We start from the raw sequence: 20689 nt of genomic DNA, 5'->3' as shown, positions 1-20689 counted from the left end.
TAGAGGAGAGAAGAAATTGATTGTGTGTAGACTCGAAACAAAGTGGGAAGAAATCTTATTGTTGCAGCTTCCTGTCAAGAGTTAAACTCAAATGAAGAAAATGCCTATGCCAGTAAGACTTTTGAAAATAAACTCTGTTTTCTCAGGTGACTCAATCAGTTTAGAATCTATTCAGTTTTATTCATATAGTCCCAAATCAGTCACCTCGAGGTGCTTTATTTTGTAAGGCAAAGACAACAGTACAGAGAAAACCCCATCAATCAGTTGACCCCTTACAAGCAAGCACTTGGTGACAATGGGAAGGAAAAACTCCCTTTAACAGGAAGCAACGTTCAGCAGAACCACGCTAAGGGAGGGGCAGCCATGTGCCAACCTCTCTGGACCACACCCATCCTCAGAAATATTATAGAGCCACAGGGTGTTATAAATACAATACATATTAAAAATACATGAAGTGAACCCAATCTTTTCAGTCAGATTTTGATGGCAGTTGTAATGCAGTGACGTCGCCTGTGTGTGGGGTCATTCTGAAAAAAGATTTCGAGTGTAAACATCTGGCTATCCAAGGCTGTTGGCAGGCAGACAGCTGCTTTCTTGGTATCAAACCTTTAACCTGACACGCTAAAGATTTAAAGCAGCGGTCCCCAACCCCCGGGCCACGGACCGGTACCGGTCCGTGAGTCATTTGGTGCCAGGGCCGCGAGAGTGAGACTCGGGTGTGAAATGTATGGTTTTCAGGGTTTTTATCGGTTTTTAGCGTTATTTTGTTATCATTTTTTTTTCGTTAACTCGGTTTTCCTGGGTCTTTTCACGTTTGTTTTGAATAGATCTTCTTTTTTTTCTGTACCGGTACTAGCTTTATTTTGTTGTATTTATCCGCGACACCTGGTCCGTGAAAATATTGTCGGGCACAAACCGGTCCGTGGCGCAAAAAAGGTTGGGGACCGCTGATTTAAAGGAAAGAAGAAGAACAAGGCTCAGTGTGTCTTGACAGCTCCATATCACCCCAGATCACCCCATCTGAGCCGAAAGACAAGTGAAGCCATCCATCCACCGCGCTGCCTCAGGAGACCTAATTTGTAGCGCTGACACTTCTGTCCAGCTCTACAGTTAGTTACCCTCTGTCCTCGCCTCTCACATGCCAGTCCCTCTTGCTCGCCTTAATGTTTTGCATATGAAAACCCGGCGGGCACTCCCCTTCCCACTTCATCCCAAACCACCGCTGGTAATTCAATTCCTGTTTTACAAAAACATTTTTAAAAATTTGAGGCAGGTGAAGTAAACCATTTAGCAGAAAAAGGTGTCAAAGGGTACATGTTGATACATGTGAGGTCTCACCTGAGGGATTTGGTCCACCCTCGCCATCATTCAAAGTGTAAATCGCCTTTTTGTGTAAAATCCCACGCATTAAGGGAGTTTGGAAGCACTAAGGAGCCCCGGTGTTTTGACAGTAATTTGGGAATCAAGGAAAACTATGAAAAGAGTTCCTGCTCGCCAGAAGGCACATATTTTCTTCTAAGGAGACAGACAGAGCATGTGCACGACTGATTGTGACCACACACTCGCTGCGCCTTGCACACACATATATCTATTTTTTTTGTTTTATTTTAAATGTACTATGTGTGAATTATATTTTATTCGTCTGGTTCCTGATTAAGATGGAGGAACTGTGCCACAGGCCCTTGTGGTTTGGGTATGGATATCCACAGTAAGTGGCCTGGAGAGCGGAAAACTTGGCAGGATATTCGTGTTCTGGGCAATTAGGAATGTTGGAAACCTGAACTGAAATCTGCTTTTGGAGGAGCACTCAATCTGTCACTCACAGTCAAAACACAGCACGGAAAACTCATCCCTGCACATCGTTCAAACTTGCACACACACACACACACACACACATATATGCAGGCACTAGAGTGAAAACCGCAACTCAAATGCTTTTAATGTACACCTTTAACAAGTGCCTGAAAATACTCGCACCCACAGATAACCAGGGGCTAGTTAGACCACCCCCGATTGCCAAGCACTCTGATTTCTCCTCTACCAACTTAAGTTTCACATGCTAGAATCTGTGTGTGTGTGTGTGTGTGTGTGTGTGTGTGCGTGTGTGTGTGTGTGTCCTATTTCAAAGCTGTTTTCCTCTTCGACTCCCAAACTCTGCGCTGACTCAATTAAGTGGCTGCTCCCTTCAATAGCCGTGGGTCTGAAATTCCATTTGAATGTGATGTTCAAGTGTGTGTACATGTGTGTGTCTCTCTGAGTGTGTGTGTTTTAATAGCTTTAGCACCTGCTCATTCTATACACCAATCTAAGCCAAAGGCCAAAATATAATTACGTTGGAGTCCCGTTTTATTCTGTTATAGAACAGGCTCACTGTGGCTGTTATCCTGTGGTTAAACAACAGATAGACAACTGTTCAGCTCAAGTTCACCAGTTAAAGCAGTTACATAAATCTGACCCCGGTGCTGCTGGGAGCAGAAAAACCTCTGCAGTGTGTGCGTGCGTTTGTGTGTGTGTGTGTGCTCATTGAACACCAATATAATGAAAGCAAACTCTGCCCACCTGTTCTCCGAGTTTTAACCTGAGACCTCATTAGCACACAGTGTGTTATTTCCACTACATAACCTGCACAGTATGTTGTGTTGCTCTGTGGTCCTCTGAGAATGTGTGCACATGCACATAATAGCAGTAATAGTCTGATTTTCAACCTTATTACCTAAACACTAGACTCAAAAAAGAATATGATTCATATACAACATTGTAGGACTGACACTCCCGCCCTTGTGTCCTCTCTGTTCAGATATGACTATGTGGAGGTACGAGATGGCACCGATGAGAGCGGTCAGTTGGTGGGGAAGTACTGTGGAAAGATTGCCCCTTCTCCAGTCGTCTCTTCTGGAAACCAGCTTTTCATCAAATTTGTGTCTGACTACGAGACCCACGGAGCAGGCTTCTCTATCCGATACGAGATCTTCAAGACAGGTAGGTGACAGTTATCTTTTGCACAATAGCAACATTTTTCACATTCATGTTAAAAATATATTTATCTTGTATTCTACATTTAAAAATTGCTATCTTGCATATTTTACATCAGCAATATCAAATTGTGCATGCTGTTATTCAAGGATGGAGGAAATCATTTCTCCTTTGTTCTTTTTAACAAAAAGAAAAGGGGATGCTGCAGAGTAACAAACAGAAATGCAACTGACAAAACTTACCTCAAAGCAAATTTAGTAGCTCTTCTTGAACACAGACTGTATATTAAAGATTTACAGAGCTGCTGTGATGTCACCAGTTGTATTGTTTGCTTGTTTTTTGGAGCCAGAAGGGGCCATTTTTCAGTGAGTTATTATTACCGAATATTAGCTAGCTTAGTTAGCACCTTTCTGGGAATTTAACTCACTGAAATTCCTCTTGGACGATTTGTTAGTACAATAATGAAACCATAAGCAATATCACTTGTCACATAATTTCACACAAAATTCTCCAAAAGACGATTAACAGCACAAAAACTGTCAAGGGGCCTCGTTCTGTGGCTTCAATTAGCTGAGGTAATACCTCACTAGACAGCTAGCAGTTATAACCACCTGGGTCAACACACGGAGCGATCGTGGCTCAAAGAGTTGGCAGTTCGTCTTGTAACCGGAAGGTTGCCGGTTGGAGCCCCGACTCGGACACTCTCGGTCGTTGTGTCCTTGGGCAAGACACTTCACCTACCTAACTGCTGATGGCTAGAGGGGCCGATGGTGCGATATGGCAGCCTCGCTTCTGTCAGTCTGCCCCAGGGCAGCTGCGGCTACAACTGTAGCTTGCCTCCGCCAGTGTGTGAATGTGAGAGTGAATGAATAGTGGAATTGTACAGCGCTTTGAGGGCCCCGAAAAGCACGGTATAAAAATGCAATCCATTATTATTATTACACCTGTCACTTGAACTGCAGATGTTCTCAATCATACAGTGCTTTAAGCCCTGAAACATTTTAAATGGATGGGTAAGAAAAAAAAAACAACGTCCACCCTTGTTAATCATGAACTTTGCATTAGAGATCCAAAATGTTTTTTGGCTGTTGACATGCCTATTTCTTCTCTTACCTTTGACATTTTATCACTGATGTATGAGGCTTGGCTCGCTTTTTGAAGACAACCTCAAGTGGCCATTATTGGAACTGCAGTTTGAAGCACTTTTTGCATCAGCTGTGGTTCGCTAAACCATTGGAAACTTAGTTGCCCGGAATTCAAAGTTGTGTTTTCCTCCTTTTTCGAGCAAGCTTACTCTGTGATGATCTTTCTTTTGTTCTTATTTGCATTGGTATTACATTTAAAATGTCTGAGCTGACACCTTAAAGTAGTTGTTGACATCTTGCTTTAAGTTGAGGGAACGCTGTCACAGTCCCCTAATTTGTCAAATCTATCAAACGCGGTGCAACACGCTATAAAAGCTGGAGGAATAATTCTGATAATGAAGCAAGAAAGAGCCCCTCCATCTAATTTCATGGTTTGTTTGTGATTTAGTCAAGGCATTAGAGCATCAAATTATGCAAATGCAATATGGCAAGCAATATGCTTCATTCAAAACCAATGAATCATAGTCCCATATGTTCCATAATTGTAGCAGTTTTCATCTGGTGTGAATTATTAGACAATAAGCATGGGCATAATTTGCTAAGCGCTGATTTAACAAATGTTGTTTCAAGTGTTGGTTTATTGTCAGATGGCAATCCACAGCAAGGGTATGAACCAGCTATTATAACCTCTGATGTGCTAGTTGTGGAGAAAATTATTTCAATCCACTTAGCAGGGCTCTAGCTGAGGAAACGCTTTCAGCACCACAGTAGTATGCAGTTAGTCATGTTCCTCCCTTAATACTTAAAAATAGGACCTCTGGGTAAATTTAGGTGAGAGCCCGGTATGTTAAATCAAAAATATTATCAGGGGATGTCTGTCTTATCAGACCGAAGCATAGCAAGAAAGAGAATTTCCTGTTTAGACTGGAAGAAGGCAGAGGAGAACAGCATATCTAGAGAGTGAGTAGTGGCCAGGCAGGTGCGACAGACTCCTTTTATTAATTAACCCTAGCAGCAGTCTATGGGACAGCCCCCCGTGACCCCAGGAGACATGATAAATAGCCCAGCAAGGTTCCTCCTTCCTTTTAATCTGAGCGAGTGTGTGTTTGTGCTTGTATGTCTGGGTTTGTGCGTGTCACCATCACAGTAGGGCAGCTGGTGGAGTGTGGGTCCATTTACGAGATCAAAGCGACACACCTCGACATACGCAAACCGGTCCACACGCACACACACATTCCCCCCTGATAGGCTAGTTAAATCTGCTACATTCTTTCCACGATTAGCTTGGTATTTCCCAGTCTCATCTATTAGCCAGGACTGATTATAAATGAGGCGTGTTAGGGGCCCTTTGGCGATAGGGAAGAACTGCTGAACACACTCACAGGGAATCTAGCAAGAAACATGGATCTAAGCGTGGACAGAGAGCAAATCGGGGCCAGGGTCGAACTTTTTCATATGAATATTTTTCACCCAGTGCTATCCCCCCCTGCAGAGAAGAGCACCGTGGGTGCGCCATCACTTTCTTAGTGGATCCAGACCATCGTTAAGCTTTGAATTCACTCTGTGTTTTGACTACTGTGGTCCTGGCTCCTGCCAAGAATGGGCTCTGAGATCAATTAGCAGCTCTGTTTGTTGGAGTGAGAGAGAGTGAGAGAGAGAGGACCGAGCAGAAAGAGAGATACAAAGCTAGCTGATTAGCGCAGCTTATCAACACGCACGGCATTAGTTGGGAAAACATTGTGTTGGCTAACACATGTAACGTTAATGATGATACACAGATGCTCCGATAACGGACGGGGAAACGGGAGACTCACGCCCGTGCATGTCAATGAAGGGAAATGCAAAGAATGCAGGCTGTTTATCACTGTGATTATAGGCCCCGGCTCACTGGAAGTCAACCTTGGGGGCTGCCGCTGCCTTTCATCCTGGGTTTAACAGAAGCAAAGGTCGTGTGCAAGATAAATATGCTCACAAGGCAAACATATTCAAATGCACAGCCCCCCTTTGGGATCATATGCCAACTTTTACAAGTATGTTTATATGTGCAGGTTCACTCACGTCAGCTGTAAGCTGTGTAGTTACAAATTCAGAAACACTTGAAAAATCCTGGCATCTGTACCCCTGGCTTTCATCAGCGGCATGCCTGCAAAGTGTCTAATTGGTAGAGAACAGGTTGTTTTGCAGGCTCTCTATGGCCGCTTCTGCATCAGTCTCTACCCCCTCTCCACTCCTCAGTCCCATCCAACCATCTTAATTAGCATGGGCTATTTATTTTATAGCCCACAAATTGGCAGCCTCGCTCTGCTGGCTGAGGTCTGGCGAGAGGCGGGAAGAGCTAGATGGTGGTGAAGAAAGAGATAGACAAGAGGGATAAGTCGGAGAGGGAGGAGTGTTTGGCCCAAAGGGAGCAGTTCAGCAAGCTGCTAGTGTTTGTGCATCTCTACAGAGGCATTTGACGCCCAGATAAAAATAAAATGTCGATTAAAAAGAATGCGCTGGGAAAACAATGGCCTCGACTTGCAAAAATCGAGCAACAATGAGAGCGAAAAGCAGTAATGCGTCCCCCCCTCAGTGTAAAATGACTTGACGTTGGATTACCCACCAATGAAATCCGGCTGCTTTTGTAAGAAGAAGATCTGTGTTTGTCCTGTCATCTGACAGAACTGCACTTAAAATCCTCAAGTGGATTCTGGAAAGAACCGTCCTCTTTAAGTGTACGCGTGTGCGCACACGCGCAACATATGTTTTCTTTTAGCAGCTCCTCAGTTTGCTTAGAGCTGCTCCAAGGCTGGCCGAGCTCCCATTGAAGTGGGAGAGCAGGCAGAGATAGTGCCACTGGTAGCCCCCACCCCACTCACACACACACACACACACACACACACAGCTCATCCTAATTGCTCGGCAGAATGACTAAGCCTGGAGTGAGGCCTACCATGCCACACTAAAATATATATGTTCTCATGCAAAGGCCCTGTTTATCATGTCATGGAGATGTGGTTGCTTTTACTCTGAGCACACACCTGTGAAAACACTTTGAAGGTGTGTGCGTGTGCTGAGTGGGACCTAATGGGAGGGTGGCTTTTGTGGACGACACACCCTGATGCCTGATGGCAGAGGTCACATCTGGAGACGCACTGTCATTGTACACACGCACACACACACACATGCAAGGCCCTCATGGAAACTCGAGACAACAAATTTCTTTCAGGGGAGCCCGAGGGATACTGTGTCCCCAGCCCACCCCCATCCTATCAGTGCAGTGTCCTCCATCCCTGTAAGTGGGGAAGGCAGGGTGATGTCATAGGCGCATGCTAAATACCACGTCAGTTGTGCAGAGCCTCAGGATGTGTGTGTGTGTGAGTGTGTGGGGGTAAATGCAAACCTGCCTCTTCCATCTGTTTCAATGACAGACACTCCACAGGCTCCAGGTTAATGTTTGATTTAGTGTGGAAGGAGTTAATTCTCCACCGGCAATTAACCCTTCTGTCAGTGTGGCATGAGAACAAAATGGGAAGGGGTGGGGGCGGGCGTGAAGGCGGTGGGGGGCATTAATGGCGCAGGGGGGCAGAACTGGGATAATAATCAGCCGGAGAGCGACATAGAACACAAACAGTGGTGATTTACTTAACAGCCTAAGAACAACACCTTCAGCTTCTATGGCTCCAGCCAACCCACCCTGACTTGGGTGGGTTGGTGGGGGGCAGTGATGATTAGATGCAAAGAAAAAAAGTTTGAAGTGTTAAAGGAGCAGAAAGAAAAAGAGGGGGACAGCAGGAAAATAGCAAGAGGCTGTCACATTTGACACCCGTTCCCTGGTTGTTCTAATGATTAACGCACAGTCTCCGGTTTTCTCTCAGCACTCAGAGCAACACAGAGCACAAGCAATCAGGGGAGACTTAAGAGTTGAAAGGCGCACCACTGCCTTAATGTCCAGACCACATTTATTTAGCATTCATTATGAATCTCTCACTCTAGCAAAGATTGAAATCAAATCCCCATTAGATATCGTTTTGCCAGCTACAACTTGCCCTGTTAAACAAATTCAAATCATTCAGGAAGCAAGTTGCCAGTGACATCTGTTTACTCCTCCATCCAGAGAAGGACTCCATATAAATGAGAGTTAACAGAAGTCATTACTGCCAGCGGTAAACAGTGGAGTGTCTGGTTGGAGGCTGCCACTAAATGCTGTGCGCTCAAGGTTGCTTCTTCCTTTCTTTGTCCCGTCCTTCTGCTTTAAGTTTAAAAGCTGCAGTTTGCGCGTGCTTGCTCAGTCACACTTTTTCATGTTTGCAAACCTGTTTTTTAACCTTTCCTGTTTTTAAGAAATCTACGAGGAGAGACACCCACAACTGCAGCAGTAAAACAGCACAGGGAGAGACAGGGAGTAACTGAGGTGCAGGGTGTTAGCCTTTGGTTGACAGCTGGATATATTTGTCTCCTGAAGCTCCTTGTCAAGACACACGCAGCGCATGTAGGGGCGATGCGACAGGAAAGCGTGACTGCTTTTCTGTTTGCCTCTCGCTCGCATCAGCACAAAACATCCTGGGCGTAGTGAGAGGAGCTGGGGACAGAAGCCCTCCCATGTGGAGACGGCAGATAAAAGAGATCTGTTGGGTGATTATCTCACCGGTGGGAGCAACCAGAGTGCTCTGTCTCTCTCGCTCCTCTTTTTTCATTTGGAGGGAGTTGCATGCAGCCAGGAACAAAAAAGCTGACAGTATAAGAAGGTTTGTCCTTGCTTTCGCCTCAGTTATGACAGTTCAAAAAGAACATAGCAACAGAAATGTTGACGGTGAGGTTGGTTCAGTTTGGGGACAGTATCTCTGGTTAATGCCTTTTAGCATTCAGAGGAGAAGTCTGGTGTGGGGACCTTGGTAACTACCAGTGTTTAGCCGAGATAATCAGAAACCAGTAGAAATGATACTGTAAGAGCTGTAGTTTTACTAACAAAAATTTGTGGTGGTACTGTGCTCTTTGACTGCCAAGCCTACTGCTTGGATTTCGACAGGTTTTCAGCGTGAACCCTTTCCAAACTTTAAATCTGTTCTGGTCAACTGCTGAGCTGAGATAAGGGTCACGGTAGAAGCTGATGAAATGGATGGAGAGTGGAGCTCGGAGCCAATATCCACACGAAATTCAGCACATTGACCTGAATAGCACTCTGGATGCTACAGCTGTCTAGAACACTCACCACAGAAAGAACTGGCTTGCATCTATAGTTTTACCCCCCCACCCCCACCCCCAGAACTGCGTGACATTAATATCAAATGTGGCAAAGTGCAGATCTCCAGCATCCAGCAGCCCTCTCATCCCGGGGAGCACTCTCCCTGAACAAAAATCAATCCAAATTTTTCCTGGGGTAAATACGAAGGGGGAAGCTGAGAAATTAATGGCGCCCACTGTTCGCGAAAGCCACACTTTAGCCGCCGCACTAAATGTCAACTCTTTTTGGAGTCAAAGCGCCGGCTCGCTGTGGCTTTCAGCTTGGGACGAGGGGAGAAAATCAACGTGGCTCTCCGTCCCTTCACTCAAAGCACCGGTGGACAGGCTCAAGTGGGGTTGATGGTCTTCAATTAGGGGCCCAGCGAGATGCTTGAGTGGCGATGGAAAAAAAGCAGTTTGCCACATTCATTTAAGCTGCAGTGACTGTGGCACGGTGGCTCTGTCTAATGATAACTCCCTGCAATTTTGGTTTCGATTGGCCCCACCTGCACCCATCACGCCAGCTGCCAGACAGGCATGAAAATGATGTTATCCTGGATACATTTCTACAACTAATGGCTCAAAATAATTGCCCCGAACGACTGTAATTCTGTTTTTTTTTTCTGATTTTCTATCTCTGTGTATATGTTTGTATAAAACAGGCGCTTTCTAACACTTGGGACTGATGCTCGAGTCTGCATAGTGAACGCATCCTAATGTCTGTCACATACATTTAAACATTTTCAAGCAGCTGCTAGTCTCAGTTTTTTTTGGTTTTTTTTGACTCACATGTCAATCATTCTTAAATCATAATTTTGTGCTTGTGAGAAGTGTCTGCCATGGGAAATGCGTTAATACTCCTCATCAGCTGAAAGGTAGCTCTCCGGGGAGCTGTGCATAAATATTTTGACTTTTCCTGGTGTAAAACTGTGTGTTTAGGTGTGCGTGCGTGCGTGTTGATGAATGCGCAGTCGTTCACTTTGCTTTCCATCACTGACGCTGTAATTTTGCTCGAGCACCTCTCATATGTTTCGCAGACATGAGAACATCAGAACAAATCAAGCTCTTTATTCATCATTCCCCCGATTCTGGTGATTGAGGCCTTTCACTAATGTTTACACTTTCAGACCAGATGTTCCTCCAGTTTTAACACACATACAGACAGTGATGGAGTGTGATGCTCAAAAGCTCGGAGCTTTTGAACATCCAGATGTAGAGATCCAGATGTGAAAACAAGAACTACTGAGGTGGTCTTGCACCTATGGGCCGTATACTGTCCTCCCCTCAGTAGGGCAGCTGGAAGGCTGAGCTTCTAAAACTTACTTTAACACCTAAGCAACTCACTTAAGCAATAGTCATTCAAATGTCTTCCTTTGTCTCCCATTCATCTTCTCACTTCGCATCTCACTTCTTCCTGTCGTCCTTCCTGCAGGTCCAGAATGCTCCAGGAACTTCACCTCCAACAGCGGCATCATTAAGTCACCTGGGTTCCCCGAGAAATACCCCAACAACCTGGACTGCACTTTCATGATCTTTGCACCAAAAATGTCGGAAATCATCTTGGAGTTCGAGAGCTTTGAGCTGGAGCCCGACCCAACACCCCCTACTGGTGTGTTCTGCCGCTATGACCGGCTGGAGATCTGGGATGGGTTCCCTGGAGGTGAGTGAATGGGAAGAACAGAGAATTGAATACAATTTAATGTGAAAGTGTGAGGCATTGCAGCAATGCATCATTTAACAATTTAGGGCACCTCTGCTACCTGCTGGGCAGCGTTAGATCACTTAATATACACAGATCAGGCATAACATTATGGCCACCTGCCTAATATTGTGTTGGTCCCCCTTTTGTTACCAAAACAGCCCTGACCCATCGAGGCATGGGCTCCACTAGATCCCTGAAGGTGTGCTGTGGTATCTGCACCAAGATGTTAGCAACAGATCCTTTAAGACCTGTAAGTTGTGAGGTGGGGCCTCATTGGATCTGACTTTTATGTCCAGCAGATCCCACAGATGCTTGATTGGATTGAGATCTGCAGAATTTGGAGGCCAAGTCAGACAAGCTCAAACTGACTGTGAACCTCAAACTATTCCTGAACCATTTTTGCTTTGAGGCAGAGCGTATTCTCCTGCTGAAAGAGGGAGTGCCATTTCTATGCGTAGGTAGTGATGTCCACATGCATGGCAAGAACCAAGGTTTCCCAGCAGAACATTGCTCCAAGCATCACACTGCCTTTGCAGGGTTGCCTTCTTTCTATAGTGCATCCTTGTGCGCCACACACGCAACTGATCAAACTCACCCTTGCCCATTTTTGCTGCTCCTAACACATCAACTGTGAGGACAAAATGTCCACTTGCTCCCTAATGTATCCCACCCACTAACAGGTGCATTGATGAAGAGATAATCATTGTTATTCACTTCACCTGTCGGTGCTTGTAATGCTGTGCTTGATCTGTGTAGACACTGCTGTGGAGCTGCTACTTTTGAACTCATGTACACTTTATGACTCCTTACTAATTAAGCTACAGTTTGAGCTCCTCTGTTATTATACATTTTTTCTGTTATTACTAAGTCGTTTTGTTGTTTCTAAAACTACAAAAAACTCTGGTATTTGAAAGTCAGAGATCTAATGTCCAACCAAGTGTAGAAGTTAGCTGTGTCAACACCAGCATAACAAACATGGGAAAATATGTGTTATCGCACTATTTAGAAAACCTGTTAACCTGTGGTGGGAGCGTGAGAATGCGGGTGAGTGGAGTGATAAGTTTCAGCTTCGCTGCTCACTGTTTTTCCAAAAGGAAAGGAGCAACTTTAAACAATAAGATGACATTCTTTGGGCAAGAAGGCTAACTACCTTAACCATACTTGGAAGTGGTCTAACAGAACGCTTTGTCTTTGCCAAATGCTGAACACTTCCTGTCACAATCCTCCCATACTTCCTTTTTCAGTCACAGACCGTATGCCTAGTGCCTGTACATTTGGGAGTTCAATGTCCAATCTAGGCTGTAATGTTTAAATTGATGCTTTTCAGGGTGCTGACATGTGGAGAACACAGTCTGATCTTGCAGGAAATTGCTCCAAAAAGAATTTCCTTTGCAGGATTCTTTGTGTTTCTCACCAGAAGTGCTTATTAGAGTCAAACAGCACTCCGTGGGACGTCTGCTGCTCTTGGTTTACCACAGGCCACAACGTTCACGTGGATCCAGGCACACAATCAAAATATTCCCCCATAAAATGGCGTTCTAAAATCCATCTATCTAAAAATAAATAAATAAATAAATCAGCAGGTGAGCGACGGAGCAAGAGCAAGCAAGCAGCGTTCAAAGCAAGGCTTCCATTGCTCTGGGATGATGCTTTGAACTCGGCAAGCGAAATCACCTCTTGAAGTTTTCAGTTTTTCTCCTGGCTATTCCAACACAGGGTGCAGACAAGATGAAAGCTTCTCTTAGCCATCAGTGGCAGAAAATTGAAAGAATTTTATCTTGTTGCGTTCAGCACAGTGCACATCAGTATTCTCTGCTTTCACGTCGGAGGTGATAAGGTTGAAGCGCAAATCGCGGCGCCTTTTCAAGTAAGTTTACTTAAAGCTCAGTTTTCTTTGAGCCCGTGTGTCTGTAGATGTTAACTTTTGCCAAGCTGACCTTTGATTCCACAAAATATTTCCACAACTCATTTGTGCAACCCCTCCTCCCTGCCAGAGGTGACGCATGTCTAATTTTCAAGACTGGTGTTGATTAAGTCGATTCTCAAAGACTCTGGGAGCTGAGAATATGTCACATTATTAGCACCTTTTAATACATATTTTTACAGAAGACACTGGGGGTCTAGAAAAAGTAACGTTTCCGGCACTGCTTGATGATTAAGATTCAGATCTGTCTCAGTTCATCATTGCATACAGGAAGCTTTGATGAGAGCAGGAACTGGAAAATGCCATTTTGAACTGATGTAGCGTCACGTCACTCAAGTGTTGCCGCGTGTGATCCACAGTCCTGTATAAAAATAAGCCACTACTGAAGCATGTCGGCTTCTGCCAGGTGGTTCCTGTGGTGCGTGCAGGATCGATAATTATGCATTAGCACGGAAGACTGGAGGCAGAGGTGGGAGACGTTTGGGCAGGCGCAGGTCTTCGTGAAGCAGCAGGGGGGGGGAGGATCTGTGCTACTCCTTACCCCTGTTCTTAAAGTGCACCTCGCTCGACAGGTGTGTCGTGGAACCTCAGCGAGCCATTTCCCTGGGAAAGGCTGGAGAAAAGGCAGCAAGGTTCTTGAAAATATCATAGTGCTGGGGACTCATGCAGATAATCCAGATGTTTTTTCAGCTCAGGTTCAAAAGCAAACATACAGTAGAGTCGCACATTTGTTCACCAGGCACCTGGTCTGTGAAGATTAATTTGAGCCGTCACATTGCTCCCGCCCCCCCCCCCCCGAGCCCCAGCAGTCTGGCCTTTGCCTTTCATGTAGGAGCCGGGCTGGAAGTGGCATGTTTTGGATGACAGGAGGCCACGGGGAGGCAGGACTGTCACTCGCTGCTGATCACAGCATTACTAATCACAGATAAGCTCCAGCTCCCCCAACAGGAACGCACACTCACCAGTGCGCACGGATCACAGCACACATCAGAGACGCAGGGCAAGGTCATTGTGCTCCCGCGCTCACCCTCTCTCTCTCCCTCCCTCTTCACCCCCATCGTTCTCACTCTCCCCGCATTTCTCCACCTCCAACCTTTCATCCATCCTGTTTTCCCATTCTGCTCAGTCTGCCCGGCCGAACACATCGCTCTCCCACTTTTATTGCTTTCCGACTTTTAATGCTTCCCCATTGTCTCGCTCCAGTCTTTACTTGTTTGGCCTCGCTGGGCCACGGCTGTGTCTGCCTCAGGTCTAAGAAAACAATTGTGGGTACAGGAGGTTTGTGGTATTTACAGCCAGCAAATAGAGACCATGACCCCCCCGCACGCCACAGGTTGTGCTTGCTTTTTTTTTTTCCCCCTGTGGCAGGCAAACGAACAAACAGAGTCTTTTCTCGCTCTTCTTTATTGGGTCGATTGACACACCAGGTTTCACACCTCCACGGTGGGGGTGAGGGGCTAGTTAAAAGCCATGTGTGACCTTCACCCAAGTCTAACTCGAGGAACATATTATATGTTTGCACTTATTCCCTCTTTTTCTCTCTCCAGTTGGCCCACACGTCGGAAGGTACTGCGGGCAGAACACCCCGGGCAGGATCATCTCTTACACAGGCATCCTGGCCCTGACAATCAACACCGACAGCGCCATTGCAAAGGAAGGCTTCTCTGCCAACTTCACCGTCATCGAAAGAACTGTTCCAGAGGGTGAGCTGGCATACACTCCAAAACCCCCCCAGAAAAAAGCACTTAAAATCAGACAGATGGGGATGTCAGGGAGGCTGAATCACAGGTAGACAAAGAACATAGGTACACAAGTGGGATGACTGAGGCAGAAATGTAAATTTGTTTAGTGAAAGAAAACTTTAAAAGTTACTAGCTGTAAAAGAATTAGAGGGCAAGAATGTAACCAGCCGGAGAATATTACACAAAGAAGCAGATGTTGTCTGCTACTTTCAGCGGGTCCTGTTGTGACAAGTTCCCACTTGTTAAGCAGAACTCATAAGAGTTATTAAATAAACACCTCCTGCCTCTTCATTTGGGGAATGTGTTACTGGTTACAAGTCTGCCTCCTGTGGTTTACAAGGCTTACATTTATACACCATGAGCCCAGACGGGCTCCAAAAGACGGCTTCCTCACCAGTAACAACCCTGGACGCACACTTACACACATCCCTGGGGCTTTCACATTCAGTGTCCCTGTCACAGCGCCTGACCCCCTGACCCCGTTTTGCAAAACTTTCCATCTAAACATTTCATCAAGGAGGAAAAGTCCTGGTAGGAGTCATAAATCTGTCCAGAGGCAAGACCACCCCCTACACACATACCCACACCCACACATTTGGTCTTTGAATAGCAGCAGAGATGGATGAAATCCAGCCAATCTACTAATCATCTCCAAAGAGCATTTTATCTCACCCAAAGGGGAAGGCACACTTTGCTGTTGTACACATGCTGCAAATGAAAACAAGGCCACCTCGCAGCAACGAGAAGAGCTGTGACTGTTTATGTCACTTCTCTTTAGTTTACTCCGAGTCACTCGGGCTATTTTAATCACGCGTCCAAGATCAGATTACGCGGAGCAGCTTTTCACATTCGCCCTTAAGAGGCCCAGTGAAATATCTGACCTGTGATCAGCGCACACCTTCATTTAGAAGTCAGTTGCTTGGGCTTACATCACCAACTCAAACAAATCCGAGATGAAAATAAAAATCTCCAGACCCTGTCTTTGCTTTTCCAGGCTTGTACTGCTTGAATCATTCATAATCCCCTTATGCATAATACACGGTGGATTTTCTCGCTTCTCCGTGGCGAGGGGATGGGTACGCTCCAGCTGAAAGCTACTGATGAAAGGCGATAAGGCGCTGAAAAGAGGCCTTGTCTTTTGTTCTTTCTCATACACTCATCCCCTCTATCAACTGTCGCCATTTTCCTCAGCTATCAAACCCCGCTTTGGTCGCTAATCCACGTGATCAGATACCACCTTTGAAAGCGAACAGACAACCTCCTTGTGTTTTTTCATTGATCGCGGTCTGTATTCTAGGTGACGTAGGTCCCAGTACAAAAGTCTGGCAAGAACGGGCTGTCTTCTCAAAGAAAGGCGACAATGAATGCGGGAGGTGCGAGACAGTTTTCTCGGCCTCACACGGAGACTCCGGCATACCTTTGTCCATGAACACATGCGTATACAGCCACACGTCGACACTGTAAAGCACAAGGATGCACGCTGACCCACTGACTGAGGCGTGTGAGCAGGCCAGCAGATGGGGAGACCATCTGTGTTAGCTTTTAGGCAGCAGCCACACAGCAGTTCCACACTACTCTCCATCCTGAGCCCTCTGAATCTGTGCATGTGTGTCTGCATATAAGCAAATGACTGTATTTCTTTGGTCATAAGCTTTTACATTTATGCTAACATGCTACTTGAAGGATTGCCAGTTTGCTTTATGACCAATTTCCCCATTGGGGGAAAAAAAAGGAAGTAAATAAACAAGAGCTGCTTACATGAGTGGCTGTAAGTGTGCCTTCGCATACCTCTGTGTTGTTGTGGTGAACTTAATGAAAAACTGCCCGGATCAAAAGGTCATTTTCTTCATCGCTCTACAGCAGGGTCAGTATGTCCAGCCAACTGAGGTTAGAGGGGCTGACCCCAATCTGACCCAGCGGAGTCTTTTCGTTTACGGAGCCCCGGATACCACAAATCAGCTGCCCAGAGTTAACACTAACAAGTGAAGCACCTCCTCCCATGGGGCTGACCACTGAGTGTGATGTATGGTCCCCAAATACAGACACTAAACACACCTAAACTCCCACAAGAGACCAAATAAGGGAGAAAATGGGGAGAAAGGTTAAAAAAAAAAAAAAGATAAACTGCCCACAGGGAAGTGAAGGGAAACTGATCCAGTCAGTGGAAAAAAAAAAATTACTGGAGGGAAAGTCACTCTAACGCGTAATACCAGCCTACACTGAATGTTTTATGAGGACATTTTTACGTCTTAATGCGGAACGCTTCCATCCTGCTTCCATTAAAAAGTAGAGGGAGAGACGCGGGAAGGATTTACCGAGGCACTGCTGATGTGCTCCTCTTTCCCGGCCGGCAGTGCTGAGTGGCTGTCGTGCGGTGGCCTCCTCCCTTGAGATAAGCTCTGATTCTGTAGCAGGGGTGGGGGGCACTGAAAAGACATTGCTGTGTCGCATTTTGACTCAGAAATAAACATTGTTTACATTTTCCCTTTGCAGACTTTGACTGTAGCGACCCTTTAGGCATGGAATCGGGAGAGATAACGTCAGATCAGATCATGGTTTCATCCCAGTACAATCCTAGCTGGTCCCCAGAGCGCTCCAGACTCAACTACTATGAAAATGCATGGACACCAGCAGAGGATTCCAACAAAGAGTGGATACAGGTAACCTACTAACAGGAAGATAACAGCACATCATGGATAACATTTAAAATTTTTAACAGGAAGATAAATCAAAAGGCAGCGTGGAACAATTCTCCAGCTGTCTGTGGTCTGTCTTTCTGGAAGTGCGTCACAGTCTGAGGGTGTGTTGTGTATTTGACGCGACCGCTGCCTGCTCGAGCACAGTCGGTGTGCTCCGTGTTTGTTCTTCGGCCTCTGGAGGTGCAGCTTCTCCATAACACCCAACAGTTCCGATGATGAATGTCAGCTGTCCTGATGGACCTCTGGGGTGGTTAAGTTCACGCCTTACAAAAATTGCGAGTCCACTCTCTCTATCACTGTCTACCTACCTGCCTATCTCTCTCTCCCTCCCTCTGTCTTCTTGTCCTATCTGATAACTTTTCCTTCTCCGTGATAACAGAGACCGCCTCTGGGGGATGCTGGGATTTATTCCAGGCGTCCTGCCTGGCTTCACACACACACGGACACTCTCAAACACACAAACAGGCTCCGTCATATTTTTTTCTGACTGTCAGCTTATCTGCACAAAACGATCATCACCCACCAAGGGAACTTTATGTGGGAAGATTAAGGATTTAGTTCTTCCATCCCTAGACTGGGATAAGTCACATATTCCAAGTCCACTCACAGCACAAACCCCCCCCTCCAGTGACATACCCACTGAGGCACTACCTAGATGCATTCGGAGCTTGTTTGATTTATTAACCGAAAGCCTCCAGGCCTCGTAAATGCCCAGACTGTTTGTCTTTTTCGACTCTTTTCTACAGTCTTTGCTTCACTGCTGAAAACTTTGGCTCCGGCATATTCCTCAGGGGATGAATAATAGAGCTGACCCAAAGCCAAATATTTGCTTGGGGAGGGCCATAAGCAAGCTTTTCCTTTATTATTGCAATGAAAATATTGTCCTGGGGGCCCCTGTTGCTCCTTCAGACTAATTTAATCAGTGTGTGTACGTGCGCCGGTTTACGCGCACTCTCCCATGCTTGTGTGTGTCCGTGCGTTCATACTTGAGTTTGTGGATGAGTGGGACTGTCTGGCAGGGTCCATATTGTCCTGCAGAGGAACTCAGCATGTGTCAGAGTGGAACAAGGCACGGGCTCCTTTACCACTTCCTCCAGCGGTTGGATGGTCTGTTGCATTACAGCATTTGTCTTTCTAAAAAGAAAGTCCATTGTTCACAGCCCGATAAGTGTAACAGCTTAGACTTGAAGGCTGCGCCGCTCTGGTTCTCCTCCATGTCATGTTGTGAGTTATCACAATGATTTCTTGCCACTCCAGCCTCCCCCCGTTTTAGTATTGATCATATTGAGGATTTGATTTGGCAGTAAAATCTGCATTTTTAAAAGGAGGGATGTGGTCTAATGAGCATGCTGATTTCCCAATACTAATCAGATGAAAACACAGAATGAGACTTGTCTAATTTCAGACTCTGTGAAAGAGCCAAGTCTGCGCTTGCCACGTAATTTATGTTTTGGTTTTTTTTCCGAGGATGTACTTGTGCCGAGCGCTCCGAGCAGAAGTCCAATTATCACAAGTGGTATTAAAAGACTAGAATTCTTCATTCCTCTTTCATTAAGCCTGTCCGTGGTGTTGCAACAAGCTCAGTCCCCCCTCGCGGCACGTACAAATCATCTCAGTGCGCAGTCAGATGCATAGTAATCAATTCATTATTTATTTCATTATCATCCCCTGACTGCAGTTTGAGGGAGACAGTTTTATTATTCATGACAGCCCGGCCTTTGATTCCTGGGCATTTTCTTTTGCTCTGCTTTGCCTCTTCTTTGCCGAACATAATCCAGATTTGTCATCCATTTTAATACTGCCTCATTCTGATACATGGAAAGGAGGAGGGCGAGATGCTGGAGTCTGTGCGCTCTCCGCTGGGTAATTAGATTGGTGTGGTGGGTACAGCATTGAGTGCTGGGTTAGCCAGGTCATTAATCAGCCCCTTTGGTCTACACGGAGATGGACAGATGTCCTTTGAGGAGGTTTACAGGGGAGGGAAGAGGGAGGAAAGGAAGGAACAATAATCCCTCAAAACAGGTCTTTCTTTTTTCATGCTTGAAAATTTTAGGCTTACAAATCTACATCAAGGTAGAAAGAGATTTGTACGAATTACCCTGCTGCGCGACGTGCGTCTTTTTCAGATGCTTAGCAGTGGGGTTCTCTGGAGCAGGTTGAGGTATTAAAAAAATAATAAATGAGGATACACCACAAGTTTTCACACAGCACCGGTGAGGAAATGTCCGCATCTGTACAACACATTTAACTCTGAAGGGGAGGTATAATCTATGGATTGGTGTAATGGTTCCTCGGGGAGCGTGATTAGGGAAATTGCTGAGAAGCTCACATAGTGTACAATGGCTTTGTCAAGGATGTCAGAGGAAGGATCTGATGGCCACCAAGAGTCAGTAAAGCATCTGAAGGACTCAATAAAAGACACTCCAAGACTGAATCTCTGTGAGACGGCTGCCATTGATTGCACATACACACAACATGAATAATTTAGACTGTCTTGGAGAGAACCCAACTGTCAATACCTGAAAGCCTCTTTATTGAGCATCTCATAATGGCAATATACAGTACACGCTATCCCATACAGCTGGGGCTTTTATTTTTTATTTTTTTATGCTCATGAGCTTGAGCTTGTCTCCATATCTATAATTTAGCTGGAACGGATCCTGCCATTATCTTCAATCTTCTTGTCAGGATGCATTATCCCTGACTACTTTGTCAGTATTTATGTATTTTTTATGTGTCTCTGATAAGCTAAATTGTTTAATCATAAATGGAGATAATGAGTCCCTTTACTCTTGTCATGCGTGCTTTAATCTCACCTTTGTTGCAGACATCAAAGGTTCAGAAGCATATCGGTGTTTGTTGACACAATATGCCTCTTTATCTCCCACATGCAATATTAATCTCATGGTAAAGTCAACCGTTTGCGGGGGATATTGTCACAGGTTTAAGTTGCAATTTGAAACACGGGGGGGGGCACAGCCCTTCCTGCGTGTATTTGCCCAGGCAAAGCCATACAGCAAACTGTGCTTTGAATCTGAGGCCGGATAAACCTTCACCAATCAAACACTTGCAGAGAGCCTTGATAATGGTGCAATTCCTTCCACCAATCAGATAAGAATGAACGCTAAATCCATGTGGTCTGCCCACAGGCTGTATATAATAAATGGACAAAGGCATGGTTATGTCAGATTAGATTGTAAAGTCTCACTTTGAAGCCTCAAGTTAACATTATGGGCAACTGCTTCTAGTTCGTTTGTTTATTTTCTTTTACAGCCAGAACTAACCATATATGCTAATGCTAGTAAGAAAAAGATTTCATAGACATCATGTGTGTATGACACAGACATAATTTCCCACTAATA

General features: G+C 45.4%; 1 protein-coding gene across 2 annotated transcripts in view; it reads left to right on the top strand.

The window, feature by feature from the left end:
- Positions 1–20689, top strand: part of nrp1a (neuropilin 1a) — a 60439-nt gene that overhangs the window by 18004 nt on the left and 21746 nt on the right. For both annotated transcript variants that reach the window (XM_040018783.1, XM_040018782.1), the window contains exons 4-7: positions 2798–2979; positions 10693–10920; positions 14434–14589; positions 17122–17288. In XM_040018783.1, coding sequence (XP_039874717.1) covers positions 2798–2979; positions 10693–10920; positions 14434–14589; positions 17122–17288 — 733 coding nt within the window. The remainder of the gene's footprint in view (positions 1–2797; positions 2980–10692; positions 10921–14433; positions 14590–17121; positions 17289–20689) is intronic.

This window comes from Simochromis diagramma, unplaced genomic scaffold, assembly GCF_900408965.1.
Source record: "Simochromis diagramma unplaced genomic scaffold, fSimDia1.1 OVJJ01000717.1, whole genome shotgun sequence".
In the NCBI taxonomy this organism is placed as follows: domain Eukaryota; kingdom Metazoa; phylum Chordata; class Actinopteri; order Cichliformes; family Cichlidae; genus Simochromis; species Simochromis diagramma.
This window is presented reverse-complemented; position numbering and strand designations above follow the sequence as displayed.